Genomic DNA, 27,828 nt, shown 5'->3' on the forward strand with positions numbered 1-27,828 from the left:
TCAGGGTCCTGGGATCGAGTCCCGCATCGGGCTCTCTGCTCGGCAGGGAGCCTGCTTCCTCCTCTCTCTCTGCCTGCCTCTCTGCCTACTTGTGATCTCTGTCTGTCAAATAAATAAATAAAATCTTTAAAAAAAAAAAACTTTCTCTCTATAGGCTCACTTAACTGGAAATCTCTATAAATGGAATCATTCAATATGTGGCTTTTTGTGTCACCTTCTTGATGTAATGCTTTCAAGTTCAGCCATGTTGTAGCTTGTTTATGTACTTCATTCCTTTTTATTGGCAAATTAGGTTCCATATATAAATACGCCAAATTTGGTTTATTCCTTCTTTTTTTCTGGTTTTTTTTTTTTTTTTTTTTTTAATGCAGTCTCTACACCCAAGATCGGGCCCAAATTCACTACCCCAAGATCAAGAGTTGGATGGGTTATTCTGCCCAATAACTACCTGTTTTCTGTCCAAGATGTTTCAACCTCTAAACTAACTTTCCAAACGCATGAGCTCTAGGCCATGAAGCCGATACTATGTCTCTTTTCCTCCCAAGGGAATGGTTTGTGTGCTATGTTTTAATATTAAAATCACTTTACACATTGTGTATACACCTTTTTGTAAATATATAAAGTATCTCTGAAAGGATATGTAAGAAACTGGTAAAATTTGTTGTCTTTGGGAAGGGGATGTAGGGGGACAGGGAAGGAAAACTTACTTCTTACTCTATCCTTTTTTTTTTTTCCCCTTTTTTAAAAGATTTTATTTATTTATTTGACAGAGATTACAAGTAGACAGAGGGGCAGGCAGAGAGAGAGAAAGGGAAGCAGGCTCCCTGCTGAGCAGAGAGCCCGATGCGGGGCTCCAGAATCCTGGGATCATGACCTGAGCCAAAGGCAGAGGCTTTAACCCACTGAGCCACCCAGGCGCCCCGTTACTCTTATCTTTTTTCACTCTATATCCTTTTGTAAATTGTTCAAAATAAATAAAAATAATAATTACTTCTTAAATAGTAAACAGTAAAAACCTTGAATAGATGTATGAGGCTTGTTTATTAGAAAAGGACTTCTTTTTAAAAAAATTTTTAAAGATTTTATTTATTTATTGGTCAGAGAGAGAGAGAGCGCACAAGGAGGCAGAGAGGCAAGCTCCCTGCTGAGCAAGGAGCCCAGTGTCAGACTCATCCCAGGAGCCTAGGATCGTGACCTTAGGCAAAGGCAGACACTTATTAAACAACTGAAATCTAATTTTACATGTACTAAATCTATTTTACATGTACTGTTCCATTTAATTCTCACGATAACCAACTTGCCCAGGTGTCCCTGAAAGGGACTTCTTAAATTATTACACTGACCATGCAAAACATACATAATTCTTGAGGTGACTGGGTGGCTCAAAGGGTTAAGTGTCTGCCTTGGGCTCAGGTCATGATCTCAGGATTCTGGGATCACACTCTATGCCCTGCGTCAGGCTACCTGCTCAGTGGGGAGTCTGATTCTCCCTCTCCCTCTGCCTGTGCTCTCTCTCTGTTAAATAAATAAATTGAATCACACACATATATTTTCACTCCTCAAGCCTTTATGACTGCTGTTCCCTTAGCTTGGATTGACCTTCTCTTTATCTTCCCTTTTACACCAATAAAATCTGAAAACTTGTGTAATTTTTCAATTTACAGAGCACTTTCAGATACAACATAATCTAATCTTCAAATGCAAAATAAACAGTAAGTATAAATATTTTTATTTTCATTTAATAAATAAGAACATTGAGGCTTAGAAAGTGTAGCAGCTTTTCCCAGATCACAATTACCACATTTCAGAGCTAGAATTCAAATCTATAATTTCTAACAAGTTAAGTGCTTTACCTTTTCTTTTTTTAAGCAATGAAATCCTATTTCTTTAATGGGGCAACTCAGTAAAAATGTACAAAGGTGTTTACTAGAGTGTCGTGTAATTTTTTTAAAAAATATTTTAAGTTATCTCTACACCTAAGGTGGGGCTCCAATTTAAAACCCTGAGAGCAAGAGTTGAATGCTCTACCAACCCAGCCAGCCAGGCCACACAAGTGTTGTGAAATAACATTACACAATAAATACTACGCACTTACTAAAAATTATGATGTAGATCTGTATTTACCATGGAAAACTTGGAAAAACATGCATGATATTGTATACAATGAGAAATGCAACTTAAGAACAGAGGTACAGGGGCGCCTGGGTGGCTCAGTGGGTTAAAGCCTCTGCCTTCAGCTTGGGTCGTGGTCGTGGGGTCCTGGAATCGAGCCCTGCACCGGGCTCTCTGCTCCGCGGAGAGCCTGCTTCTTCCTCTCTCTCTCTGCCTCTCTGCCTACTTGTGATGTCTGTCAAATAACTAACTAAATAAATCAACCTTAAAAAAAAGACCAGAGGTACAAATTTAACACTCAAAGTGTTTACATGTAGTAAGAAGCTGGAAGGATATACGTGAGTGTTTTTTTAAAAGTCAATACTCTAAAATTTTGTGTATTACTAATAGATAAAACACGTTAAATGCTTACTCTGTGCCAAATGCTGGGCTAAATCTATTTTACATGTACTGTTCCATTTAATTCTCACGATAACCAACTTGCCTAAGACCTTGCTGCTAAAAATGCAGCTGAACTGGGCAAGTATCCGACCCAAAAGCTCATGCTCTTTGGAGCCAGCTATTATCATCCTGTCTCAGATACGAAGATCATTTATTTCATAATCAGAGAAACCCGTGAGTTTAAGAAAATTCCTTTCAAAACTCCACTTCCCCAGGACTCTGAATTCCCCTAACGATGTTTGTCTTACAGCACCTGGGGCAATCTCATTAGCATTTAATTTGCTGGGTTCCTCGGGGCGGTCAGGCCTGAAACCCAAACCCAAGCGTTCCCTACGTGTTATACGGAAATGTGCCCCTAACTCGTCTCAAGGAGAACTTGAAATGAGAAGTGCTCACACGATATTAAGAATTTCTTTCTAGGGGCGCCTGGGTGGCTCATTGATTTAAGCCTCTGCCTTCCGCTCAAGTCATGATCTCAGGGGCCTAGGATCCAGCCCCACATGGGGCTCTCTGCTCAGCGAGGTGCCTGCTTCCCCCTCTCTCTCTGCCTGCATCTCTGCCTACTTGTGATCTCTATCAAATAAATAAATAAAAATCTTAAAAAAAAAAATTTTCTTTCTAAGAAATGCTGAGTCGGGCCAAAACCGAGGCCTCTTCATTTCCCTCTCACATGGCTGTCTCCTTGCTTGCACCTTCTTTATCCTCTCTCCCTCCGCAGCCCTCTCCCCCACCCCAGGCCGGTAGCCCGAGAGTGTCCTCGGTCCCAGGCCTGCCCCAGTTAGCCGCCACCGCAGCCGCGCTCCTTCTCTCAAGAAAGGAACAAGAAGGAGGCCTGGAGCGTTCCTCCACGTGAGCACGGGGGCGGCCATCTCGCGTTCTGGCAGGAGCTGTCTGCGGGGCCTGAGCCGCAGCCCGACCTGCCCGTACTCAAGATGGCTTTCGCGGAGGGCGTGGCCAGCGACTCGGAGGTTCCGAAATGGTGAGGGATCATGGCGGCGACCGAGGAGCGGATCCCGGAGGACAGAGGAGAAGAAGAAGAGGAAGAAGAAGAGGAAGCAGTGAGTGGCACGACCGCGGCCTGCGCGGCGGGGGCGGCGTGTGGGGCAGCGAGTCGGGATGCGGCTGGCGGGAGGGAGAGCCCGGGCCTCGGGCCTAGCTGCCAGACGGTAGTGAGAATGGGGAAGTAGAGGACGTTACCTTAGGCAGCATCGCTTGCCTCCTCTCCTTGAAAGCTGGACCTGGTGCTCGCCAAGGTTGGGATCGCTGCAGTGGGGATTTTTGGCTTCGCTTGTTAACTGCCTCTTCCTGCACACTCTGGCGCTAGCACGTTAACGCCTCTTTTTCTTCCACCAGGAGCAGTTGGTTCTGGTGGAGTTGTCGGGCATTATTGATTCAGAGTTTCTATCAAAATGTGAAAATAAATGCAAGATTTTGGTGAGTCTAATAGCATTGGGGGCATTTCCGTAGATTTTCTTACATTTAAACAAGAATGAACAGTGAAACACGTATCCCCAAAGATCTATTCCTCGTGACAAAGCGCTGGATGCTAAGGACAATCAGAGAGAAGCACAGAGGGACTATGGGAGCAAATGGGAGAAAATGCCATAGTCGGCTTGAGTGTCTGAATGTGTGCCTGGGAGAGTTAAAGATTTAGAGGAGTTAGCGTTTTGTTATTAACCAGTATATTTCGAAAAAAATTCACTGTTTTAGATAGTGAGCGGGGAGAGAAAACAATGCAGACAGGCTCTTCCTATATGCATGCAAAGATTAACTAGAGAAGGGAGGCAACCTAAGAAAAGACTTTCAAGACCTCACACTCTGCTGTTGACTTGAGCTGTGGTGTCAAGTTACCATCTGTTTTTATCACTTTACATAAAAATCTTTGAGCTACTGTTGACAAAACTTTTTCTGTTCTTACCTTAACTTGAAGAGGATGTTGATTGAAATACAGCTTGCTGCTTGGCTATGAATGCAGCATCCTTCAGATTGTAAGTGCAGTGATCAGAGCATTTTTAGCTTACCTTGCACTTGCTAGGACAAACTCCAGAGGTTCCCCAGTTTTGGAGATCACTCTCCTTGGTAGCAAGGCTCTTCGTTTTTTGGTTTTAATTGATATGTAATTGGCATAACATTATATTTCAGGTGTACAACATAATGATTTAATTGTTGTATGTACTAGGAAACAGTCATCGCAGTCAGTCTAGCTAATACCCATTTACAATTTTTTTTTTGTAATGAGTATTTTTTTTTTCAATTAAGTAAGCTCTGTGCCCAACATGGGGCTTGAACTCACAACCCCAAGATCAAGAGTTGCACGCTACAGACAGCTCACCAGGCACCGTGTTGTAATAACTTTTAAGATGTTACTCTCTTAGCAACTTTTAAGTGTACACTATGGTATTATTAAGTAGAGTAATGCTGCACATTACATCCCCAGGACTTATTTATTTTATAACTGAAACTTTGTATCTTTTGATTACCTTCACCCATTGCACCCAACCCCTCAAGGATTTTTTTGTTTTTTATAGAGGGAGAGGGAGAAGCAGAAGGAAAGGGGGAGGGAGAATCCTAATCAGACTCTATGCCCAGCATAGAGCTCCAGGTGGGACTGGATCTCATGACCCACCCTGGACCGAAATCAAGAGGGGGATATGCTTAACCCACTGAACCACCCAGGAGCCCCTGCAAGGCTTTTTCTAATGATGATTTTTTTTAATGACCCTGTATTCTGTTGCAGGGAATTGACACTGAGAGGCCCATTCTGCAAGTGGACAGCTATGTCTTTGCTGGAGAGTATGAAGGTAGGAGGCTGTCAAGGATGAAACTCCTTTTTTTATATGCTTTTCAGAGAAAGTTACTCTTATTTCTCAACAAATTGCCTTCAACTTTTCTGCAGACACTCTTGGGACCTGTGTTATATTTGAAGAAAATGTTGAGCAAGGTAAGTGTGTGCATTGCTGACTCAAATCTTTTTACTAGGAAATACTGCGAGCTTACTTTTGTACAGTAAATATTTAAGTTAAACATCTCATGTGCCCATTGTCTAGCTATATGAAATCCTACCATTTTGCCAGGTAGTTAAAATACATTCCAGATTATTTTGAAGCCTTGTGTATACCCCTCTCTAAACATATGCCTTTCCTCTGTCTTGATAATCACTCTTATGAATTTGATGTTTTTCTTTCTTTACCTGATTTTATATTACATAGATATGTATCCACAGACAGTAGTAGCATTTTTTTGTGTATTTTCAACTTGATACAAATTACAGCCTATTATATGTATCATTGTATATATTTTTTCAGGTACAGATAGGTTTTGAGATTTATACAATTGGTATGTATAGTTCTATTTTCCCTGTTGCTAAGTATTCTATCTGTGACCATACCACAGTGTATTCTTCAGTTACGAGATGTGCTGATGGCTTCTATTTTTACCAGTAATTATTAATAACTATGAAAATTTGTTGAATGCCTACTGTATGTCAGGCATTGTTCTAAATGCTACATGTATTAACTCATTTAATCTTCATCACAAGTCTGTGAGGTAGAGACCATGGTTGTCTTCATTTTACATTTGAAGAAACTGAAGCACTGAGAGGTAAATAACATTCCCAAGGTCATATATGAAGTAAGAGACAAAGCCAGGATTTGAACCCAGGGGGTGGGGTTCAGAGCCTGTGATCTGAACTACACTTACTAACTCACTGCAGAAATGCTGCCATGAGTATTTTGTGTCTTGTTGTGCATGGATGCAAAAATGGCCCGAAGATATACACTTAGAAATGGAATTATTTGATTGCTGAGTGTGTGTTAGGTTTAACCATGTGAAGTGACCCATTTGAACTGAATATGGACGGCTTCATGTGGTTCAACCTAATAGGTAGTGCTAGGATCCTTTCTGAAGTGTAGTGTCAGTGACCTATGGCAGCGTGTGGAAGTTTCCAGTGTGCCTCACACCTCCAGCTCAGAGCCTTACCCTCTCTCCTGCCTGCGCCCACGGTTTCCTGTAAAGCTATAACCCCGGGCAGCAGGTTTTCTCTCAGTCTTCTTTCATGATTGAGAACGTCCTCACGCCAGTCTGACTTCAAGTAGTAAATCTGACTTTGATGCTTCATTTTGAGTGGTAGAATCTGAGACTTCATGACCCTGTAAGGCCACATTCCTGGTCCCACTTCCCTGCTTCACGGCTGGAGCCTAGCAGGCTGATAGGTTTAACTTCATGCACAGCTTTGTGTTTTGGTCCTCTGGAGATGTTGTTTTGGGGTCTAGTTTTGCCTTCAGTTGTTAGGTATTTTATCTGTCATTTCTCTTTACTGGGAGCAGGAGGGATGAGTTAAATTTTGAACTTACAACACTATCTCACCAGGAAGTAGTTTAGTCTGACCCTTTAACTGGAATTACTGAGGCTTAACATGATTATTTGGTGTTATCAACAGTAAAATAATTGAGTTCATTTTATGTTCTAGGTGATACAGAAGGCAGTGATAAAACAGTGCTGAAATATAAATGCCATACAATGAAGAAACTCAGCATGACAAGAACTCTTTTGACAGAAAAGAAGGAAGGAGAAGAAAACATAGGTTAGTTCACTTAGTTCTCTGAAAGTAGGTGATTTACTATTGGCTTTGACAATGACACATGGCTGTCAGGACATACCTTGTAGTAACAACTATGTTTTATGGAAATCAGGAATGTTCCCTGAAGAGTACCAGATATACATTTAAAATTCATTTGAACTGTAGGGGCGATTGGGTGGCTCAGTCATTTGAGCTTCTGACTCTTGATCTCAGCTCAGGTCTTAATCTCATGGCTGAGTTTGAGTCCCATGTTGGGCTCTGCTCTGGGCATGGAGCCTACTTTAAAAAAAAAAAAAGATAAAAAAATTCATTTGAACTTTAATGTAGCAAAGGGCACTGGAGACATGGAAGAAATTTCTTATCTCCTTTGCACTGGAAATAATCGTGAGGAGTTTGTCAAGAAACTTGATAGATTTTCAACCCCTAGGGAATTCAGCAGCTACCACTACCACCCCCCCCAACTCCCATGATTAAGAGTTCTTTGTAAGTGGAGATGATAGAATCTGGATTCTCAAGTGAAACCCCAGAGGATCTCCTAGAAACTTGTGGCAGTGTGGCAGCCTTCCCCAGGAAGCTAATAACTGGAAGAGGCTGGCTTTATATGTTAGGGAGGGACTGTAAAACCACAGTTGTTGGACCTGAGTTTCTTTCTTTTTTTTTTTTTTTTTTTTTAAAGATTTTATTTATTTATTTATTTGACAGGCAGAGATCACAAGTAGGCAGAGAGGCAGGCAGAGAGAGAGAGGAGGAAGCAGGCTTCCCGCTGAGCAGAGAGCCGGACATGGGGCTCAATCCCAGGACCCTGGGATCATGACCTGAGCCGAAGGCAGAGGCTTTAACCCACTGAGCCACTGAGGCGCCCTATTTATTCTTTTTCAGAGAAGAAAGTTGTAGAATTTCCTTTTCTGCAGTCTTTAATAATCTAATAGGCCTTTGCGAAGATAATGGTATTTTGTTTAATTACGTAAATTAGTTAGCCAACCAGTCAAGGCTGTATTGGTTATGTATTGCTGCATAGTAAATTACCTCTAAACTTAACGGTTTAAAAACAACAACAACAAAGATATTTTCCACAGTTTCCATGAATGAGGAATTTGGGGATCAGCTTAGCCAGGCAGTTCTGGCTCGATGTCTGTCTTGACGTTGCAGTCAGTACGTTGGCTGGGTTGCAGTGATCTGAAAATCTGAATAGAAGACAGCTCCCTTGCATGGTTTGTGCCAGCTTTTAGCAGGAGGCCTCCATTCCTTGCCTCCCCACAGTACTGTTTGAGGGCCCTTCTGACATGGCAGCTGGCTTCTTCCAGATCAAGTGATCCGGGAGAACAAGGTAGAAACCACAATATGTTTTATGAACCAGCCTTACAAGTCACAGTCTGTCATATCTGCCATGTTCTGTTCATTATGGGAAGCGATGACACAGGGGCAGGAATACCACGGAGGTGAAGACCTTTGGGGACCAACTTGGAGGCTGGTGACCAACCACGGCAATATGCTACAGGCAGAACGAAATAGAAGGAGATGAGGTCCTCACGTTCTGGGAATTCGCCCTCTAAAGTAAATCACATTGAAACACACATATGATTGTGACTCAACACCCATTTCGTTCAATCTAAGTATCTGGAATGTGCCACGTATCATGATAAATATCAGAATAGGCTTGATGGCTTCAAGGTTTTGAACTTGGTGACTAGGGGAATGATGCTATTGCAGGGGAAACCAATGAGAGAATAGTTGAAGCTGACTAGAGAGAAAAGGACTAATCAGCTTTTGATAGAAGGATGTTTTATGTTAGTAACATGAGAAGACATGGCATCAGCTGTAAGGATGTTTCAACAAACTGTCACAGAAGAGTTGGTTTATGGTGGGGAATAGGAGCAGTGGGAAGTGTGAACAGGGTGGCAAAGGTAAGTTGCCGTATCTTAGAGATCTCTAATGGCTTTTTTTTTTTTTTTTAGATTTTATTTATTCATTTGACAGAGAGAGAGATCACAAGTAGACAGAGAGGCAGGCAGAGGTGGGGGAAGCAGGCGCCCTGCTGAGCAGAGAGACTGATGTGGGGCCCGATCCCAGGACCCTGAGATCATGACCCGAGCCGACGGCGGAGGCTTAACCCATTGAGCCACCCAGGCGCCCCTCTAACTGCATTTTGAAGATAACATAAATAGCTCAGGCTTGCTATAGAAATTAACGAGGATCCATTGAAAATATTTGAAGGGTTCATAGGATAAAAGAAAAAAATGACTAGCATTTTTTCTTTTTTTAAGATTTATTTATTTAGAGAGAGTGCACACAGGGGAGGCACAGGGGGGAAGGAAAAGGAGAGGGAGAGAGAATCTTAAGCAGACTCCCCACTGATTATGGAGCCTGATGCAGGGCTCAGTCCCACAGCCCTGAGATTGTACCTGAGCTGAAACCAGTAGTCAGATGCTTAACCAACTGAGCCACCTGGGCACCCCCAAATTACTAGCATTATTGAAACAATACTTGATTATGGCAGTGGGTGGGTTAGGGCTGTGACTGGAAGTATGAAAAGGATAACAATTTTTTTCAAGTTTTTGTTGTTGTTGTTGTTTTGTTTTTTGTTTTGGAGAGGTGTCTTATAGTTGGATGTTCCAACTCAAAATGACATGTCAGTGTTGAGTTGAAAGATGATAGGGTAGCATCATCTATTATGGAAACTGGGGAGAAAATTGTAGGGAAGTGAAAGACTTCTATAAGGCATGAGGTGGCAGTGAGAACTCAAATTATCTCAGTGAGTTAGGAATTGGACTCAGGGAAAGGGTCTTGAATAGTAACTGAAGTTGATTAGTTTTAGTGATTGTGTGTGTGTGTGTGTGTGTGTGTGTGTGGTGTCTCAATTATTTTTAAAAAAATTTTAATTGGAGGAGCACCTGGGTGGTTCAGTCAGTTAAGCGTCTGCCTTCAGCTCAGGTCATCATCTCTGGGTTCTGGGATCAAGCCCCGGGTTGGGCTCCCTGTTCATCGAGGAGTCTGCTTCTCCCTCTCCCTTTGCGCCTCTCCCTGCTTGTGTGCTCTCTCTTGCTCATGCTCTCTCTTTCTAATGAATAAATAAAATCTTTAAAAATTTTTTTAATTGAAATATAGTTTGATACACAATATTAGTTTCACGTGTACAACATAGTGATTTGGTAATTATATACATTACAAAATGCTCACCATGAATGTAGTCACCATATAGCTTCTACAATATTATTGACTCTATTTCACTTACAGTGATTTTGATGTTGCATATAGTACAGGCATTCCAGGGTTTCCATGTAAGATGGAAATAATGTGATTGTTTATCAGTAGTTATGGCACCATGTTCATTGGTTTATGTTGAGGCTTTAGTTTGACATGTATTCAAAGGATGAAATACTAAATTAAAGAGAGGGGTGCCTGGGTGGCTCAGTTGGTTGAGTATCTGACTCTTGATCTCAGTTCGGGTCTTGATCTTAGCATTGTTGAGTTCAAGCCCCATATTGGGCCCAACACTGGGCATGGAGCCTACTTTAAAAAAAAATTAAAAATAAATAAAAATAAAAAAATAAAAAGAAATATATGTAAGTAACTGAAATTCCTTTTACATATTTCTTTCTTGATTTGTCCTCCCATCCCTCACTAGGTGGTGTGGAATGGCTGCAAATCAAGGACAATGAGTTCTCCTATAGACCCAACATGATTTGTAGCTTTCTGCATGAAAATGAAGATGACGACGTAACTCCAGCCTCAGATAAATCTTTGGAGTTGGAAGACCAAGAGATTCCAACGAAAAATAATTCAAACCTGAGTTATGAACAAGAGAAATCACTGAACTTGGAAGTAGAGAATTCTGGTCCTCTAATTGATATCCCTTCTTCTGAGACAGAAGGTTATGTTTTTATGGAAACTCAAGATACTGTCTAGGAAATCACTCCTAGATGAAATGTTTCTCATTATAACTAATAATGAACTTTTTGGAATTTTTATATAAAATAATTGTGTAGCTTTCAGTTCACTCTATTACTGGTTTTGTTGACTATACGTGCATTTCTGATTATAGCACAGTTTCATATACTAGAGTTGTTAAGGACCAGATATGAATTGAATTTTTAAAAATCTGGTATAAATGACTATAGGGACCCTTCTTTAAATTTCTTTAAATTGGAAGTTTTATTAAGGTAAGTATATAAGTTTTTTTTATTGCATCCGTCACAAATTACTACAAATTTAGTGGCTTAAAATGATACAAATGTATTATTATATAGTTTTGTAAATCAGCTATCTGACACGGGCTGGGCTAAAATCAAGATGTTGGCAGGACTTCATTCCTTTCTGAAGGTTGAGGGATAGGGGAGGCTGTTTCCTTGTTCATTTAGTTGTTGGCAGATTTCAACTCTTTGCCATTGATGGATCAGTGTCCCATTTTCTTGCTGTCATCTGAGGGCCATTTCCAGCTTCTAGAGGCTGCCTGCATTCTTTGGCTTAGGGTCCTCTTCTCTTTAAAGCTGGTAAATCTCTTGCTTCTTTTGCTTCATCCTATCTCTGACCCACCTTGCTAATTACCTGACCCAGTATCTGTTCTTTCCCTAATTCTAATCCGAGAATTATTAGTGTGTATTCATATATGTTATCCATAGCATATCCATATATGTGTAAATATGTGGCCGTATGACTAAGTTCTGGCCAGTGATACGGAATTATAAGTGTTGAGTGATGGATGCTTCTGGAAAGTTTCCTTAAACTTTAAGGCATAAAGAGAGATGGGCCAGTTCAACTTCTCTTTTTTTTTCTGCTGGAACAAGGTGGCTAGAGCTTCAGCAGGCTTTTTGGACTGTAAAGAAACTTTGGAAATAGAAGCCATGAGTGGCAGAGCAACAAGATAGAAGTTTGGATCCTGATGTGATGCTGCCCTGGACTGCTAGGAATAAAGATTAATAACTCTTTTCTTTTTTCCCCATGGTGAAATGGCTTCAAGTTTACCTTTGGCATTGTTTCTCTGGAAATCTACTAGACAAGGTAATAATTGAATGTCAACTGTGATGTGAGGCAATGTTGTTTGTGATTAAAAATGACTCTTTATTGGGGTGCCTGGGTGGCTTAGTTGGTTAAGTGTCTGACTCTTGATCTCAGGGTCATGAGTTCAAGACCTGTGTTGGGCTCCACACTGGGCATGGAGCCTGCTTAAAAAAAAAAAAAAAAAAAAGACCCCTTATGGGTAAATTGTGTCTAGACCTGAAAGACTACGACAGCTATAAATGCCCATTGGAAAATACAGACTTTGTTTGTTTGTATTTTTAAGTAGGCTCCGTGCCCATCGTGGGGATTGAACTCATGACCCTGAGATCAGGAGTTGCATGGTCTGCTGACTGAGCCAGCCAGGTGCCCCAAGCACTATGTTTCTTATTACAAAGATTCTTGAAAGCAGCACTCATGGCTGTTTCAAGAGATGTTAGTTCTTGGGAAGCTGAAGTTTCTAAGCCAGCATGGCTTCTGCATGCACCCAAATGATCTTGTCTCCTTACACCTGAGCTGACACTTGGGGGCCAGAGTAGAGCCTCCTGTTGAAACAAGCGTTGTGCTGCTGTGCTGTTTCCTATGAAGTTAAGTGAGTCTGGTGCTGGGTTCATTCCCATAAGGCCTGTTGGGTCCTGTGAGTGTGAATGTCCTTCCAAACCTGTGACGACTTCTATTCGGGCAGAGAAGACACTGCAACTACCTACCTCCAGCCTTTACGTGCGAGAAATAACTTGTCTCTTGTCAGAGTCACTCTGTAATAGCCACACTTAATCGTATTACTACCTTACCCATTTTGAAAAGTAGAGAAAAGTACAAGGAAGTAGAATGCAAGATTCTTGAGATGTGTAATCTTGCTAAAGAAACTGATCTAGACTGATGTAGTGCTAACTTGAAGAGGATAATGAAGTCTTACATTCTGGAGAGAACATAATGTGTTTTAGTTCCTTACCTGTAAGTGAGAATAAATGTTTGGAATTTAGTAAAATAAATCTTATTTTTCAACTATGAAATATTTTGTAAGACCAGAACTTCACAGATGAATTTCTTCACCATTGATCTGCCTTACTGACTTACTAGAATTACTTACAAAGAATCTTGGAACTACAGTCTCCATGTAGCTGTCACAGTACTACTGATACCAAATGCAGTGGTTGGCTTTTGCTTACAAATAACGATATTCTATTTAATAGGATTATATTGCTAAGGTGTGCCGTGGGGAATTATTCCTTAAGGCCATTATGGAAATGTTGGGAAATCCAGGCACTTGTTCATTATGAACTATATAGTTGATCATAACAAATTTATTGACAGATATGGCCAGCTGAGTGAAATTATTGATGATATCATGTGGTTAGCTATTCAGTAGCAGCTGATAATTTTTTAGAATCTGTTTTCATTTCATTCTGTTCCCATACAAACCCACACAAGTTTCCTAATAATATGTCAGGCATGCATAGTATTTTCTTCCAGAAATGTCATTGATTCTCAAAATGGGTATGCTGTCTCTCTTTTATGACTTCCATCATTATATTCTTATGGAATAAGAGAATCCTGGGGTTTTTTGTTGTTGTTGTTTGTTTGTTTTAAGATTTTATTTATTGGGTAGAGAGAGAGGGAGAGAAAAGAGCACAAGCAGAGGGAGTGGCAGGCAGAGGGAGAAGCAGACTCCCCGCTGAGCAGGGAGCCTGATGTGGAACTCATCCCAGGACCCTAGGATCATGACCTGAGCTGAAGGCAGATGCTTAGCTGGTGGAGCCACCCAGGGATCCCAAGAGAATCCTTTTTGTAAAATTATCTAGAAGTACACATTATTGACTCAATACAGAGTGAATATACACCTTTCTTTCTTTTCTTTTTTTTTAAAGATTTATTTATTTATTTATTTGATAGAGATTACAAGTAGGCAGAGAGGCAGGCAGAGAGAGAGGAAGGGAAGCAGGCTCTCTGCTGAGCAGAGAGCCCAATGTGGGGCTCGATCCCAGGACCCTGGGATCATGAACCGAGCCGAAGGCAGAGGCCTTAACCCACTGAGCCACCCAGGTGCCCCGAATATACACCTTTCTTAATGACCACATCTTGTCATTTAAATGATAATTTTAAATTATCATTTTACAAAATGGATTTTTTTTTACAAAATTTTTTTTTTTTTTTAACAAAAATGATTCTGTGGTTTCTAGATACCGCTATGTATATTTTTTCTTTTAAAATTTTCTTTTGGGCACCTGGGTGGCTCAGTTAGTTAAGCCTCTGACTTTGGTTCAGGTCATGATTCCAGGGTCCTGGGATCTATTCCCATGTTGGGCTCCCTGTTGCATGGGGGAGCCTGCTTCTGCCTCTGCCTCTCTCACTTCCTCTCTCCCCTCTCTCACATGAGTAAATGAATAAAATCTTAATTTTTTTTTCTTTTTTGGGGGTGGGACAACTGGTACTTTGTTTTGGGTTTAATGTACCCATATTTGCGTATCATGAATAAGGATGTCAAGATAGCAAAAGTCCTAGTTTTCTCATATCCAACATAAGAGTTCTTTCACTATCATGTTTTTATAAACTCTTATTTTCTATTCATATTCCATGCTCCCATTTGGTGATTGTATTAGTTTGCTATTGCTGCTATAACAAATTACTACACATTTAGTGGCTTAAAACACATTAAATTTATTACCGTTCTAGAAGTCAACTTCTAAGATTAAGTTTTATGGGGTTAAAATCAAGATGTTGATAGGGTTGCATTCCTTGTGGAGACTCCAGGGAAGAATCCATTTTTTTATCTTTTCCAGCTACTAGAATTCCTTGGCTTGAGGCCCCAATGTAACATCTTCAGATTTATCTCTCACCTGCTTCTGTCATCACATCTCTAATTCTTACACTCCTGTGTCCCTCAGGGCATGGGATTCAGCCCCCCACTGGACTCCATGCTTGGCAAGGAGTCTGCTTGTTCCTCTCTTACTGCTCCTCCCCCTATCACACTCTTTGTCTCTCTAAAATAAATAAATAGATAGATAGATAAACAAAATCTTCTAAAAATTTAAAAATATTTTAGAAGCCCACAAAAGACAGAAAAATAATAGAAGACAAGAATACCAATAAAGAGGGCACCTGAGTGGCTCAGTGGGTTAAGCCTCTGCCTTTGGCTTAGGTCATGATCTCAGCCATTTCCACAGCCATTTTGAGCTCTACTAGTCTGAGATTTTCTACATCCAATGAAATATCTCCTGTCTCTGGAGGTGGAATACCCAAGAGAGGAAAGGCACAATATCAAGCGTAAGAAAAACCATCATATCAAAATAGGATTGAAAAAGAAGTACAGAGGGACGCCTGGGTGGCTCAGTTGGTTAAGCATTTGCCTTCGGATCAGGTCATAGTCCCAGGGTCCTGGGGTTGGGCTCCACATCAGGCTCCCTGCTCAGTGAGGAGTCTTGTTCCTCCCTTGGCTCCTTCCCCACGCTTCACTCATTGTTCTCTCTCTCCTCAAATAAAATCTTTTTAAAAAAAATTTTTAAAGGGGTACCTGGGTGGCTCAGTTGGTTAAGTGTCTGCCTTTAGCTCAGGTCATGATCCCAGAGTCCTGGGATCAAGCACTGCATCAGGCTCCTTTCTCAGTGGGGAGTCTGCTTCTCCCCCTGCCCCTCCCCCTACTCATGCTATCTCCCTCTCCCTCTCTCTCAAATAAAATCTTTAAAAAACAATTTTTAAAAACACTGAATATTGATTTTTCTAAATATGTTATAATCGTCAATGCAGTTAGTTGCTACATTAGGAGAAGTTCAATTTTAGTCTTCTAATTAATTACTGAAATTCTATTGAAAAGTTCTTTTTTTTTTAAATTCACTTAGAGGGGTGCCTGGGTGGCTCAGTGGGTTAAGCCTCTGCCTTCAGCTCAGGTCATGATCTCAGGGTCCTGGGATCAAGCCCCACATCGGGTTCTCTGCTCAGCGGGGAGCCTGCTTCCCCACCCCCATCTCTCTGCCTGGCTCTCTGCCTACTTGTGATCTCTGTCTGTCAAATAAATAAATAAAATCTTTATTACAAAATACCAATAAAGAACAGGGGCAACAAATAGAAAACTAATATATATGATAGATAAGAATCCTACTATATCAGCAATAATTTTGAATTGCAGTGCTCTAAATGCACCAACTAGAACAGAGATTATCAGAGTAGATCAAGAGACAAGATCCAACTAGTTATTGTCAACATGAAACCTACACTATATATAAAGACACATAAAGATTAAAAATGATGGAGAACAATATCATTGTAACACTAATCCAAACAAAGTAGGAGTAGCTGTATTAATTCAGACAGAGCCAACTTCAGATCAATGAAAGTTATCAGGGATAAAGAGGGGCATTATGTATTGATAAGGTGGTCAATTCTCCAAGAAGATATAACAATCATTAATGTGTGTGTCTTACAATAAAAGTGTTGAAATACTTGAGGCAAAAACTGATAGAACTTCAAGGAGATATAGATGAGTCCACTAATAGTTGGGGACTTCAGCAACTCTGTCAGAAATGGGCAGATCCAGTAGGCAGAAAATCAACAAGGACATGGTTGAATTCAGCAACTCCATCAGTCAACTGGACATGGGGGATATCTATAGCCTATTTCATACAGCAATAGAATATCCTGGGATCGAGCCCCGAGTCAGGCTCTCTGCTTGACAGGGAGCCTGCTTCCCTTCCTCTCTCTCTCTCTCTCTGCCTGCCTCTCTGCCTACTTGTGATTTCTGTCTGTCAAATAAATAAATAAAATATTTTTTTAAAAAAAAGAACACTATCTAGAAAATGAGAAGACATTCAGTGGGAGAAAATATTTGCAAATTGTATAACAGAAAAAGGTCTCATGTCTAGAATGTGTAAAGAATTTACATATAATCCACAATAAAAAGACAACACAACTTTAAAATTGAGCAAGTAATTTTAATAAACATTTTCCTAATGAAGGTATACATATAAATGGCCAGTGAGCCCATGAAAAGATTTCAACATCGTTTGCCCTCAGGGAAATACAAATGAAAACCACTTCACACCCAGGGATGGCTTAATAAAAAAGGTTGGACAAAATTAAGCAAATTTTGCTAAAGAGTGGAGAAATTAGAACTTGTTGATAGAATAGTGCTGCCCTGGAAAGATGTCCGTGTCCTAAACTTAGGGATCTGTGAATATGTTACCTTACCTGGCCAAAGGGGTTTTGCTCTATGATTAAGTTAAGGATCTTGTAATGGGGGATGATTGTGGATTATCCTGGTGGGCCACCTGTTTTTACAAGGCTCTTATAAGAAGGGTTTAGGAGTATCAGAGTCAGAAATCTGTGACAATGGGAACAGAAGTTCAAGTGATGCCTTTTTAAGATGGAGGAATACCAAGGAATGCAGACAGCTTCTAGAAGTTGGAAAAGGCAAAGAAACAGTTTCTCCCCTGGAGCTTCCAGGGGAATGCAGCCCTACTGACATCTTTTTTTTTTTTTAAGATTTTATTTATTTATTTGATAGACAGAGATTACAAAGTAGTCAGAGAGGCAGGCAGAGAGAGAGGAGGAAGCAGGCTCCCCGCTGAGCAGAGAGCCTGATGCGGGGCTCTATCCCAGGACCCTGGGATCATGACCTGAGCTGAAGGCAGAGGCTTTAACCCACTGAGCCACCCAGGTGCCCCCCTACTGACATCTTTATGTTATTTTACTTCTTTGGAAAACAGAAAAAAACAAAACAAAACACAACTTGTTTTAATTTTCCTTTTAAGAAACTACAACTGTGGAGTCACTCTGCATATAATTGGTAATGTTAAGAATAGGTAGGATTAATAAAAATTTAAAAAAAATGGGTAGGATTCACAAACTAAGAGATTAGAACCTGTAAATTTCTGTTACATAGGTGAAAATAGTATCAGTGAAAAAATTTTTCTTGCCCAATTTAATGCACAATGAACTCTGGTCATTAAAACATGATTATAGTATTCTGATCTAATGTCATTGAGATTCAGTACAGAAAGTTCAGGAAATATAATACATATAGCATTTTAAGTGTTTTACTTTCATGGGTAACTTAAAACAACATAAATTTCCCACGAGGAAGGATTAGTCTCTGTCACTGCTGTATATTTGCAAAACATTTCAACACTACAAACCCTAAAAGTTTCAAATGGGGCACTGGAAATGCTTTACTTTCATGAAAAAAGAATCTGATAGAATCTGTAACTGTAACTATGATCCTTATTCTTCATACAGAAAGCATGCTACTGTGACATTTAGCATTTTGGGAGATTCCCAGAATAACATCCGGTCCCTGAATGTTTTATTCCGGGTATACACACAGCCATGTCCATCAAGCTGGTACAGGCAGTATTACCTAGAGAGTTAACTTCCGGCCAAGAGACAAGGCAAAAATCTGTAACCGAGGCAACGCGGCAATGGCGAGGCGCCGCCAACAGCGCGGTCCCAGGAAGTGGCGTCAAGCGCAAGTTCCGTTTCTGCCTGTCCCAGAGCACTGGCCTATCTCGCGAGACCGGGAGGCACACGTGCGTTCCTCGGGTTCACGTTGCGGTAGCCATGGATGCTTTGGATCGAGTTGTGTAAGTGCGCTGGGTCCTCTCTTTGGGGGACGCTGGAGAGTGGGACTCCTGTAGTGCGGAGGAGTGAAAAAGTCTCCGCTCCGCCTGGTTTCCCCTCGTTCCTCCCACCCTGTAAGTGGGGCCTGCAGTGGGTCAGTGTATCCACTAGCCTGGGTCTCCCTCTGTTGGTGCCGCTCGGCAGGAGACTGAGAGCCCGGAAGTCCACTTGTGGGAGTTGCCAGGTGGTAGCTCGGAGATGTTGGTCCCTTTTAGCTTGGCCAGTTAGAGACGCCCTGGGCTTCTCAAGAAGTGTGAGGGAATGAGCGGTCACCAGCACAAGGCCTCGGAATCTGACAGGTGTAGGTGACAATCCGGGCGCGTTCGCAACGCTTTGTTGACTGGGCCATATAACCCCCCTAAACCTCAGTTTACTTTGTAAAATAGCGTTCGTAATAATCGTACTTTAGAGAGTTGTGAGGATTATCGGCGAGAATGTATGTAAAGCCTTTGCTACAGCATGTAGAAATGTTCTTAGCTTTTTCTTTCTCTTGAGGTGATGTTTTAAATGCGTTCAGAAAATATTTATTGATCTCCTAAATAGTCCTACTGTTATTTCTTGAGATTTGCCTGGGTTAACAGCCAATCAAAATAAAAAGTTCTTCTTTTAGTCATTAATTCAGAGATTTTTGCGCATCTGCTATATACTCCTTCAGGTACGGGAACTGCAAAGATGAATAAGATGATGATCTGATTGGGGAACAAACATAAACGATGTTATTTATATTAGTTGCAGGCTAGTGAGAAGTGACAAACCACATGGAATATAAAGCATAGAGCACTTTTTTTTTTTTAGTATAGACATACTAAATATTTCTTAATTTGATTTAACAAATGTGTACCTTTATCAAATGATGGGAAGCTTTATATTGCTTGACATTTTATCTGGAGGAGAATTTTTAGACTCTGCATGATAAGTTGAGTATGTGTATATTCTATTTTTCTTTTCCTGCCCAAAGTGTCCATAGGACTGAAAAGACGATGGAAGGTCATAGTTACTTAAGAGAGGAGGAATTCTTGCAGTAGATGGCAGAGAACTGTTTGAAAAGCAATATATAGTGGAAGCAGAAGTGAAGCCCTTTTTCTGAACAGAAATGTACAAAAACATTCTACTCCTGCTGTCACATCATAAAATCAGAATAATGAATTTGTTTTCCCTTCATATTTTGCAGAGTTGTTGGTCTAGATGAGTTTTTAACTCTAACTCATTTAGAAGATTGGCCTACTTGTAAGTTGTGTGACCTTGGCCACATTACCTTCCTGGTCTCAAAAATGAAGATAATAATTTTACCGGTGTTTTGGGATTTTGGTAAAGATAAGCCTTAATAAAGTGACTCTGTAAAATTATAAGTCATTATTATCTCCCGTTGGTGGCCATAATATCTGACTTTCTCAGCTGTGATGTTGGAGTGGGATAGGGTATATGTCCTGGTGGGCATTGTGGTCTTAAACCTGGATGAAAGATATGGCAGTTAATAATTATCTGTGTGTAGTAACTGTCCACAGATTGATCACTAGTTGGTGTGTAATTCTTTGTGTTAGGGTAAGCGTACTGTTTGCTTTAGACTGAAGAAAAAATAATGGAATAAAAATAGCAACAATATTCATTGAGTCTTTTTTTTTAAATAAAGATTTAGAAAAAAGCAGTAATAAAAGAATGCTGGGGATATTAAAAAAATGAAAGCCTCTTAAAAAATTAAAAGCTAATAAAATTAATTTACTTTATAGTAATAACTGAATACCTTTTATTATTATCTTCCTAAAAAGTGAGATTTTGGTTAATGGTGGAATCCTAACTGATAAATGTTATGTAATAACTGTTGGTTTTTAAGAATTTGCACGTTTACCAAGTCATGGTTTCATACTATGAGCAAAACTTTTTAAGTTGTTATGAATTTTGATTTTCTGAACAGAAAGCCCAAAACGAAAAGAGCCAAGAGATTCCTTGAGAAGAGAGAACCGAAACTCAGTGAAAATATTAAAAATGCTATGCTGATTAAAGGGGGAAATGCAAATTCCATGGTGACACAAGTACTTAAAGATGTGGTATGTATATGTGTATACCTTTATTTATTTATTTATTTTTTAAAGAATTTTATTTATTTGACAGACAGAGATCACAAGTAGGCAGAGAGGCAGGCAGAGAGAGGAGGAAGCAGGCTCCCCACTGAGCAGAGAACCTGATGCGGGGCTTGATCCCAGGACCCTGGGATTATGACCTGAGCCAAAGGCAGAGGCTTAACCCACTGAGCCACCCAGGTGCCCCTTATTTTTTAACTTTTAAAAAAGATTTTGTTTTTAAGTAATCTTTACACCCACTGTGAAGTTCGAGCTTACAACCCTGAGATCATAAGTTGCATGCTCTACCAACTGAGCCAGCCAGGCATCCCTGCACACTTATTTTTCAAATGGTATTGAAATTATTTTAGGACCTTTTCTGCATGCTTGTTTAGGCTGCTGCAGAAATACATGGATAAGTTTGCCTTGCCTTAAGAACTGCTAGCCTTAGGCTCAGGTTGGAGGTTATTTGCCTTGGCAAGCCACTAACCACTGGTTTTCCTTCAAGCACCTACTGTAGTTCCCTTAGTAAATTTCAGCTGGTTTCAATTACTAGAATTTGGTTTACTTGCATTTAAGGAACATAGCTAGTTTGTAAAGTGAAGTAACTGCATATTACTGTCGATTCCTTCAGCAATACCAAGTACTATGCTAGGTGCTGAGGGTTAATAGTTACATAAGACACATCTATCCCTTCAGGGAGCTTAAAAAGAGAGACAGGCAAGTAAGGCTTTATAGCATTGTGAATTAAGTGCTGTGCTGGAGGCATGGGCAGGGTAGGCTGGGAGGCAGAGCTAATCCCATAAGGGTAGCCATGTACCTGGCTTCCCAGAGGAGACACTTAAACTTCATTTTGAAGGAGGAGTCACAGCAAGTAGGAGGAGAGGAGGGAGAGGAGGAAGTCTTCCAAGGCTGATGACAATACCTGTGCAAAAGGGAATGTGAAGGAGCGTGTTGCATTTGGGGAACTGTAGATAATTGTGGATGGCTAAAGGGGAAATGGGCTCGATGGAGGTAGAAGAACAGACAGAGATCAGATAGTAACATGGAATTTGAGCTTTGTTCAGAAAGCTCTAAGGAACCATCGAAAGATTGGAGGTGACAGACATGATCAGCTCCTTTAATCGGTTTGACCAGAGAAAATTGAGAGCAAATACGGGAAACTAATTCTTCCATTGTCAGGCAGGTAACGAGTATCTGGAGTGTAGTAGTGCTGGTGAAAATGAGAGATGATCAGAGAGACTAGATGTTGGGTGTAGAAGGGTTTGGGCATGGTTTCTGGGTTGGATTCTTGATGAGTGCTAATGCCAATTAGAGAATATACCAGCTGAAGCAGGTTTGGACAGACAGGTGGTGTGTTCAGTTCAGGATCTGTAATATAAGTGTGATGATAAAAGCTTTATGTTTTTTTCTGCCTCTGTAGTCTGATGTTTAGCCCAGTGTGTGGCACATAGTACATGCTCAGTAAATCTTTCATCAGTGAATGAAAGGCATAGTCTATGGAGATACCTACTTGGTGGTTGAAAATTTAGGCCCTAAATATAGCAGATAGTTTCTTTGAGTTAAATCAACTAAGTAATTGAATAGATTTTTAAATTTGACTAAACTCTCTGTGCTTGCTTGTTAAATACAGTAGTTCAGATATCTAAATGTCTAAAAGATGCTCATCTAGGGCGCCTGGGTGGCTCAGTGGGTTAAAGCCTCTGCCTTCGGCTCAGGTCATGATCCCAGGGTCCTGGGATCAAGCCCTGCATCGGACTCTCTGCTCAGCAGGGAGCCTGCTTCTTCCTCTCTCTCTGCCTGCCTCTCTGCCTACTTGTGATTTCTGTCTGTCAAATAAATAAAATCTTAAAAAAAAAAAAACTTCAACAGATGCTCATCCTTTCTGTATCAGTGTCATTGTGTTGGTAGGATCCTGGCCCTGTATTTAAGTAAGCTCTAAGAATAGCACAATATTACAGGTAATTGCGGTAATTTAATATTTATATTGATGATTCCTGAGTTGTCACTGTGGTCATGTGCATTACACCAAGGCAGGGAAACATTTGGTCAAGAATTATTAAAAGTTTTAGTACTGAAGAGGTACCTGGCTGGCTCCTTCGGAAGACATTCATGAGTTTGAGTCCCACTTTGGCTATAGAGATTAATAAAGCAAATAAATAAACTTTAAAAAAGTTTTAGTACTTAAAAAGATAGGTTTTATTGCTTAATTTCCTTTGTTCATCAGCTCTGATTGTTGATGAGTGATCATTTTTCTTTTCATTGTTTTCCTCATTTTCCCCTTCCCCTAATGCAAGGGAAGGCCTTAGATCTTTGTTATTCCTTATGGTAGAGCAGAACTAACCATATAGGGAACAAGTGATTATTAGTGAGTGAGTGGAAAGAACTAAAAAAAAAAATGAAAAGAGGGTTGAATGACAGGAATTTTTTAAAGGGCTGTGTTTAAACTCTCGCCTAGAATTCTGATTGTTATTACGGGCATTCTTTCTCCGTTCTCTTATCTCCAGACAGCATTATTTCAACTCTGTCAGCCTTTTTTTTTTTTTAAAGATTTTATTTACTTATTTGACAGACAGAGATCACAAGTAGGCAGAGAGGCAGGCAGAGAGAGAGAGAAGGGGAAGCAGGCTCCCCGCTGCGCAGAGAGCCGGATGCGGGGCTTGATCCCAGGACCTTGAGATCATGACCCGAGCTGAAGGCAGAGGCTTTAACCCACTGAGCCACCCAGGCGCCCCTCTGTCAGCCTTTTCTGATAGGATTTATTTTTATGTTTTCTTTCTACTCTCAAATAGTTTGGAATCAGTAGACTCTAAAGAAATGAAAGGAATTCTATAAGTTGGATAGATTTTTGAAAGGGCCTAGAAACTTTAGATTAAGAAAGTCCAGTCTTAAGTTAGGTTATTGAACTTAAGTTGCAGGTTTTAATAGGTGATTAAAAGGGAGCCAGGCAGGAGACATCAGAATAGGATTCAGGGACCAGGTAATCTTGTGTAATGACGGATACAATGCAATTTAATTTTTCCATCTGGTTTTCAGAATGTAATTTGTTTTGAAAGCTATAAATTATGTTTTACAGTATGCCCTGAAAAAACCGTATGGCGTTCTGTATAAAAAGTAAGTAATGACTTGTTTTATTTTGACTTACACTGTTCTATTATAAAAGTAGCAAACAATTGCATTATGGGAAATTTAGAAAAGTATTTTGTTTAAAAAACATGATAGTTCCTTACATATATATAGCTATTAGTATTTTTAAAATTTATTTTTTTCCTGTGTGTTTTCGTTTGTATTGAATACTCACATAGTTGTAATTTTAGCATATATGTATTATTTTGAAGTAATTATGGACTTACAGAAGAGTTGCAGAAATTTGTAGATTTTTCATAACCTTCACCCAGTTTCTCTTAATGTTGCATCATACATAACCATAGTATAGTTACCAAAAGTAAGAGATTAACATTGGTACAATAATGTTAACTGGACTGTAGACGTGATTTGGTTGTACCAGTTTTTCCAGTAATATCCTTTTTCTCTTCCAGGATCCTGTATTGCATTTAGTTGTCATGTCTCCGTACTCTCCCATTTGTGACAGTTCCCCAGTCTTTCCTTTTTTGATGACTTTGACACTTTCGATGAGTACTTGTTAATTATTTTGTAAAATGTCCCTCACTTTGGATTTGTTGTCAGTTTCTCATGAGTAGATTGAGACTTACGCATTTTTGGCTGGAATATCACAAAAGTGATGTGCTTTTCTCTATAAATCATACCAGGGAGTACAGGATGTATTAATGCTGGGAGCATTAACCTCAGTTAAAGTGGTGTCTCCTTGGTTTCTCCACTATAAATTTACTGTTTTTCCCTTTGTAATTAATAAATATTTGGAGGAAATACTTTGAGACTCTGCAAAGATTATGCAGATAGTCCTCTTTCTCCTTACACTTTACTTATTCATTTTGGCACCCATCAATGGATTTGTCTACAGAGATGATTACTCTGGTGTTCTTCTGGTGGTTTCTATCTTCCTCATTCCTTCTTCATTTATTAATTGGAATTTTGTGAGGAAAATCTCTCTCTCTTCCTCTGTTGAATTGCTCATTTATGTTAGTGTGGACTTACAGATATTTATTATATTCTTTGGACTTAAAAATCCAATGCTATCATTATTTTGTTGCTCAAATTCTGCCTTTGGCCACTGGGGTCTCTTTCAGGTTGGTACTTGTGCTTTTTCAGCATGTGTTTGAGTACTTCCTTTTTGGCGCCACAGGATGCCTCATGCTCATCTTTTATTTTTCCTTACAACAGCCCTGGAATCAGCCCCTTCTGTATGGAGCCCTGTTTCCATATATTGGAGACATACATTGGATAATTTAGAAACAAAGATCTGGGCACTAAGTATGCTCTGTTGTTATGGGAGTGTCATTGTCTCTAGATCCCTTCAGCAGACAGAGCTTAAAATATGTATTATGCATATTAACCTATGCATGCATGCACATCTAAATTTATATTTATATATTTTAAAGACCCTCAGTTATTATCGATACTAAAAATCAAGCATTCATACTGATACTTCCAGTTCCAGCCCAGTGCCACAGACCTCATTCCAGCCTTTCTTCTTTACTCACTTCCTTACTTGTAACCTTTTTGTTCTGGCCTCAAGAAACCTGGCTTTCATTATTGATAGTATACATATTTATTTAATTGTGTGATTCTAATACATACATAGTTACAGAATTTCTCATCCTATAAGAAACAAATTAACTAGAGTTCAGAATGTGTGTGTAATTTTTCTGTCTTTAGCTTTAGAATATCCAGTTCAAATACTGGTTCCCAATCTAATACAGGTTTGTATTTTTTCTGCCTCTTTAATGTGATTGTTACTCCTTCAAACGACAATTAGGGTCATTTATTACAGTTTGTATTCTGTTTTGGGTTTTTCTCCACATCCTGGTGGTGGTTTTAATTTACGTGTGTAAAATTTACTCTTTCTGGTGTACAGTTTTGTGGGTTTTGAAAAATGCATTGAATTGTGTCTGGCACTACAGTTCGTGATACAGAGATAGTTCCATCATCGTGAACCTTTGTGCAGTGTGCGCTTGTAGTCCACCCCTCCCCTACCCCTTTGACCAATGAACTGCTTTTCATCCTTAAAGTTTTTCCTTTTTCTGAATGTCACATAAATGGAATCATACAACAGGTAGCTCTTGGAGTCTGTTTTCTTTCGTTAGCAAAATACCTAAAAATTTTCTGTGCTGTTGCCATACATTAAATTTTATATCAAGCCTTTCTCATATTATAAATGTTTTTCTTTTTCTTTTTTAATTTTTTTTTTTAATTTTTTAAAAGATTTTATTTATTTATTTGACAGAGAGAGATCACAAGTAGACAGAGAGGCAGGCAGAGAGAGGGAGAGAAGCAGGCTCCCTGCTGAGCAGAGAGCCCGATGTGGGGCTCGATCCCAGGACCCTGGGACCATGACCCGAGCCGAAGGCAGCGGCTTAACCCACTGAGCCACCCAGGCACCCCTATAAACGTTTTTCTATTGATAGGTGATCCTTTAGATATTATTTTCATTGCTAGTATAATGCCTATTAAATGGTTATATTAAAATTTACTTGTAACTTAATTTGGGGGAATTTAGGTTTTCCTTTTTTGCTGTTATAAATAATGCCAAAATGGCCATTTTACACAAATGAATTATCCTTTTGAATTAGTTCTTAAATGAGATTCCTCCCATCAGTAGTGCATATTAATTATATTGCTTTTTGAAAAGATTGTCCTTTTGGCAGAGTGTAATATACAAGTTCCATGGACCATTACCTTCTTTGGTTTATATTTTTAAGAAGTGAAAATCATACTTTGTTTAATTTGAATTTTCTGTGTTTCCAACAGGCCATATTTGCTTATTTGTGAATTACAGTTAGCTATTAACCATAAATGCTGCAATAATTTTTCTTGTTCTGTTTGCCTTGCATCATTAAAAGTAATATTCTTTTTTTTTTTACTGACTATGAAGGTAGTACGTATTTCTCTTAGATAATCAGGATAATGGATAATGGAGTAAATAATCACTATGTACATTCTGACATATTTTTCCCCTGTATGTATATATATATTTTTTGAGTATAGTTGACACACAATGTTACATTAGTTCCAAGTGTAAAACATAGTGATTTGACAAGTCTTTACAGTATGCTTTGCTTACTAGAACTGTAGTTATCTGCTGTCACTATTATGATACTGACTATATTCCTTATACTGTATCTTTTATTCCCATGACTTATTGGTTCCATAATGGGAAGCCTATATCTCCCACTCCCCTTCACCCATTTTCACACACATTTCACATTTTCACATTTATTCTTTTTTTTAAGAATTATTTATTTTAAAAATAAGTGTGTGAAGTGGGGAGGAGCAGAGGGAGAGAGAGAGAATCCTCAGACTCCCCATTGAACATAGAGCGGGAGGTGGGGCTTAATTCCAGGACCCTGAGATCATGATCTGAGCCAAAATCCAGAGTTGGCTGTTAAACCAACAGAGCCACCCAGGAGTCCCTATTTTATTCTTTAAGCAAAATTGAGATCATGTTGTATATAGATTTTGGTTCATAAAAATTAATGAGCTATTTTATAGAAACTTCATTTACATAATTAGAAATCAGAAATTATAAGTGAAAATATAAACACTCTTCCTAGAACAACCCCCTCTCATTAGTTTCTTACATATTTTACCAGAATTTGTTTATGCATATTTAAGCAAAGAAAAATATTTATTTGTATTTCTTTCCCTTTTGCATGAAAGATAGCATGTTTTGGGCGCCTGGGTGGCTAAGTGGGTTAAGCCTCTGCCTTCGGCTCAGGTCATGATCTCAGGGTCCTGGGATTGAGTCCTGTGTCGAGCTCTCTGCTCAGCAGGGACCCTGCTTCCCCCTCTCCCTCTGCCTGCCTCTCTGCCTATTTGTGATCTCTCTCTCTCTGTGTCAAATAAATAAATAAAATCTTAAAAAAAAAAAAAAAGATGGCATGTTTTGCCCACTGC

At 39.7% G+C, this 27,828-nt stretch overlaps 2 protein-coding genes across 3 annotated transcripts in view; both read left to right on the forward strand.

Annotated features, from left to right (window-relative positions):
• The first annotated feature begins 3,527 nt into the window (after positions 1 to 3,527).
• Positions 3,528 to 12,071, forward strand: GTF3C6 (general transcription factor IIIC subunit 6). Its single transcript, XM_032858324.1, has 6 exons — positions 3,528 to 3,611; positions 3,907 to 3,987; positions 5,291 to 5,354; positions 5,450 to 5,494; positions 7,022 to 7,135; positions 10,758 to 12,071. Exons 1-6 carry the CDS (start codon positions 3,543 to 3,545, stop codon positions 11,036 to 11,038), a joined length of 654 nt encoding a protein of 217 aa, XP_032714215.1. The 5' UTR covers positions 3,528 to 3,542; the 3' UTR covers positions 11,039 to 12,071.
• A 6,573-nt stretch (positions 12,072 to 18,644) lies between these two features.
• RPF2 (ribosome production factor 2 homolog) overlaps positions 18,645 to 27,828 on the forward strand; it is a 41,405-nt gene continuing 32,221 nt past the window's right edge. Inside the window, exons 1-3 of one of the 2 annotated variants that reach the window (XM_032858322.1) lie at positions 18,645 to 18,699; positions 20,649 to 20,781; positions 23,870 to 23,907. In XM_032858322.1, the coding sequence (XP_032714213.1) occupies positions 18,677 to 18,699; positions 20,649 to 20,781; positions 23,870 to 23,907 (194 nt within the window). In that variant the 5' untranslated portion in view covers positions 18,645 to 18,676. Of the gene's footprint in view, positions 18,700 to 20,261; positions 20,279 to 20,648; positions 20,782 to 23,869; positions 23,908 to 27,828 lie in introns of those variants that run through there. The other variant, XM_032858323.1, reaches the window with a different exon arrangement.

Source organism: Lontra canadensis, unplaced genomic scaffold (genome assembly GCF_010015895.1).
Source record: "Lontra canadensis isolate GAN:19392208 unplaced genomic scaffold, GSC_riverotter_1.0 scaffold14, whole genome shotgun sequence".
NCBI lineage: Eukaryota > Metazoa > Chordata > Mammalia > Carnivora > Mustelidae > Lontra > Lontra canadensis.

Bases quoted from the DNA above. Each gene is read 5' to 3' on its own strand.
- GTF3C6 (XM_032858324.1), top strand. From the start codon at position 3,543: ATGGCGGCGACCGAGGAGCGGATCCCGGAGGACAGAGGAGAAGAAGAA. The intron at 5,355-5,449 runs GTAGGAGGCTGT...ACTTTTCTGCAG, and splicing joins CTTTGCTGGAGAGTATGAAG to ACACTCTTGGGACCTGTGTT. The intron at 5,495-7,021 runs GTAAGTGTGTGC...TTTATGTTCTAG, and splicing joins TGAAGAAAATGTTGAGCAAG to GTGATACAGAAGGCAGTGAT.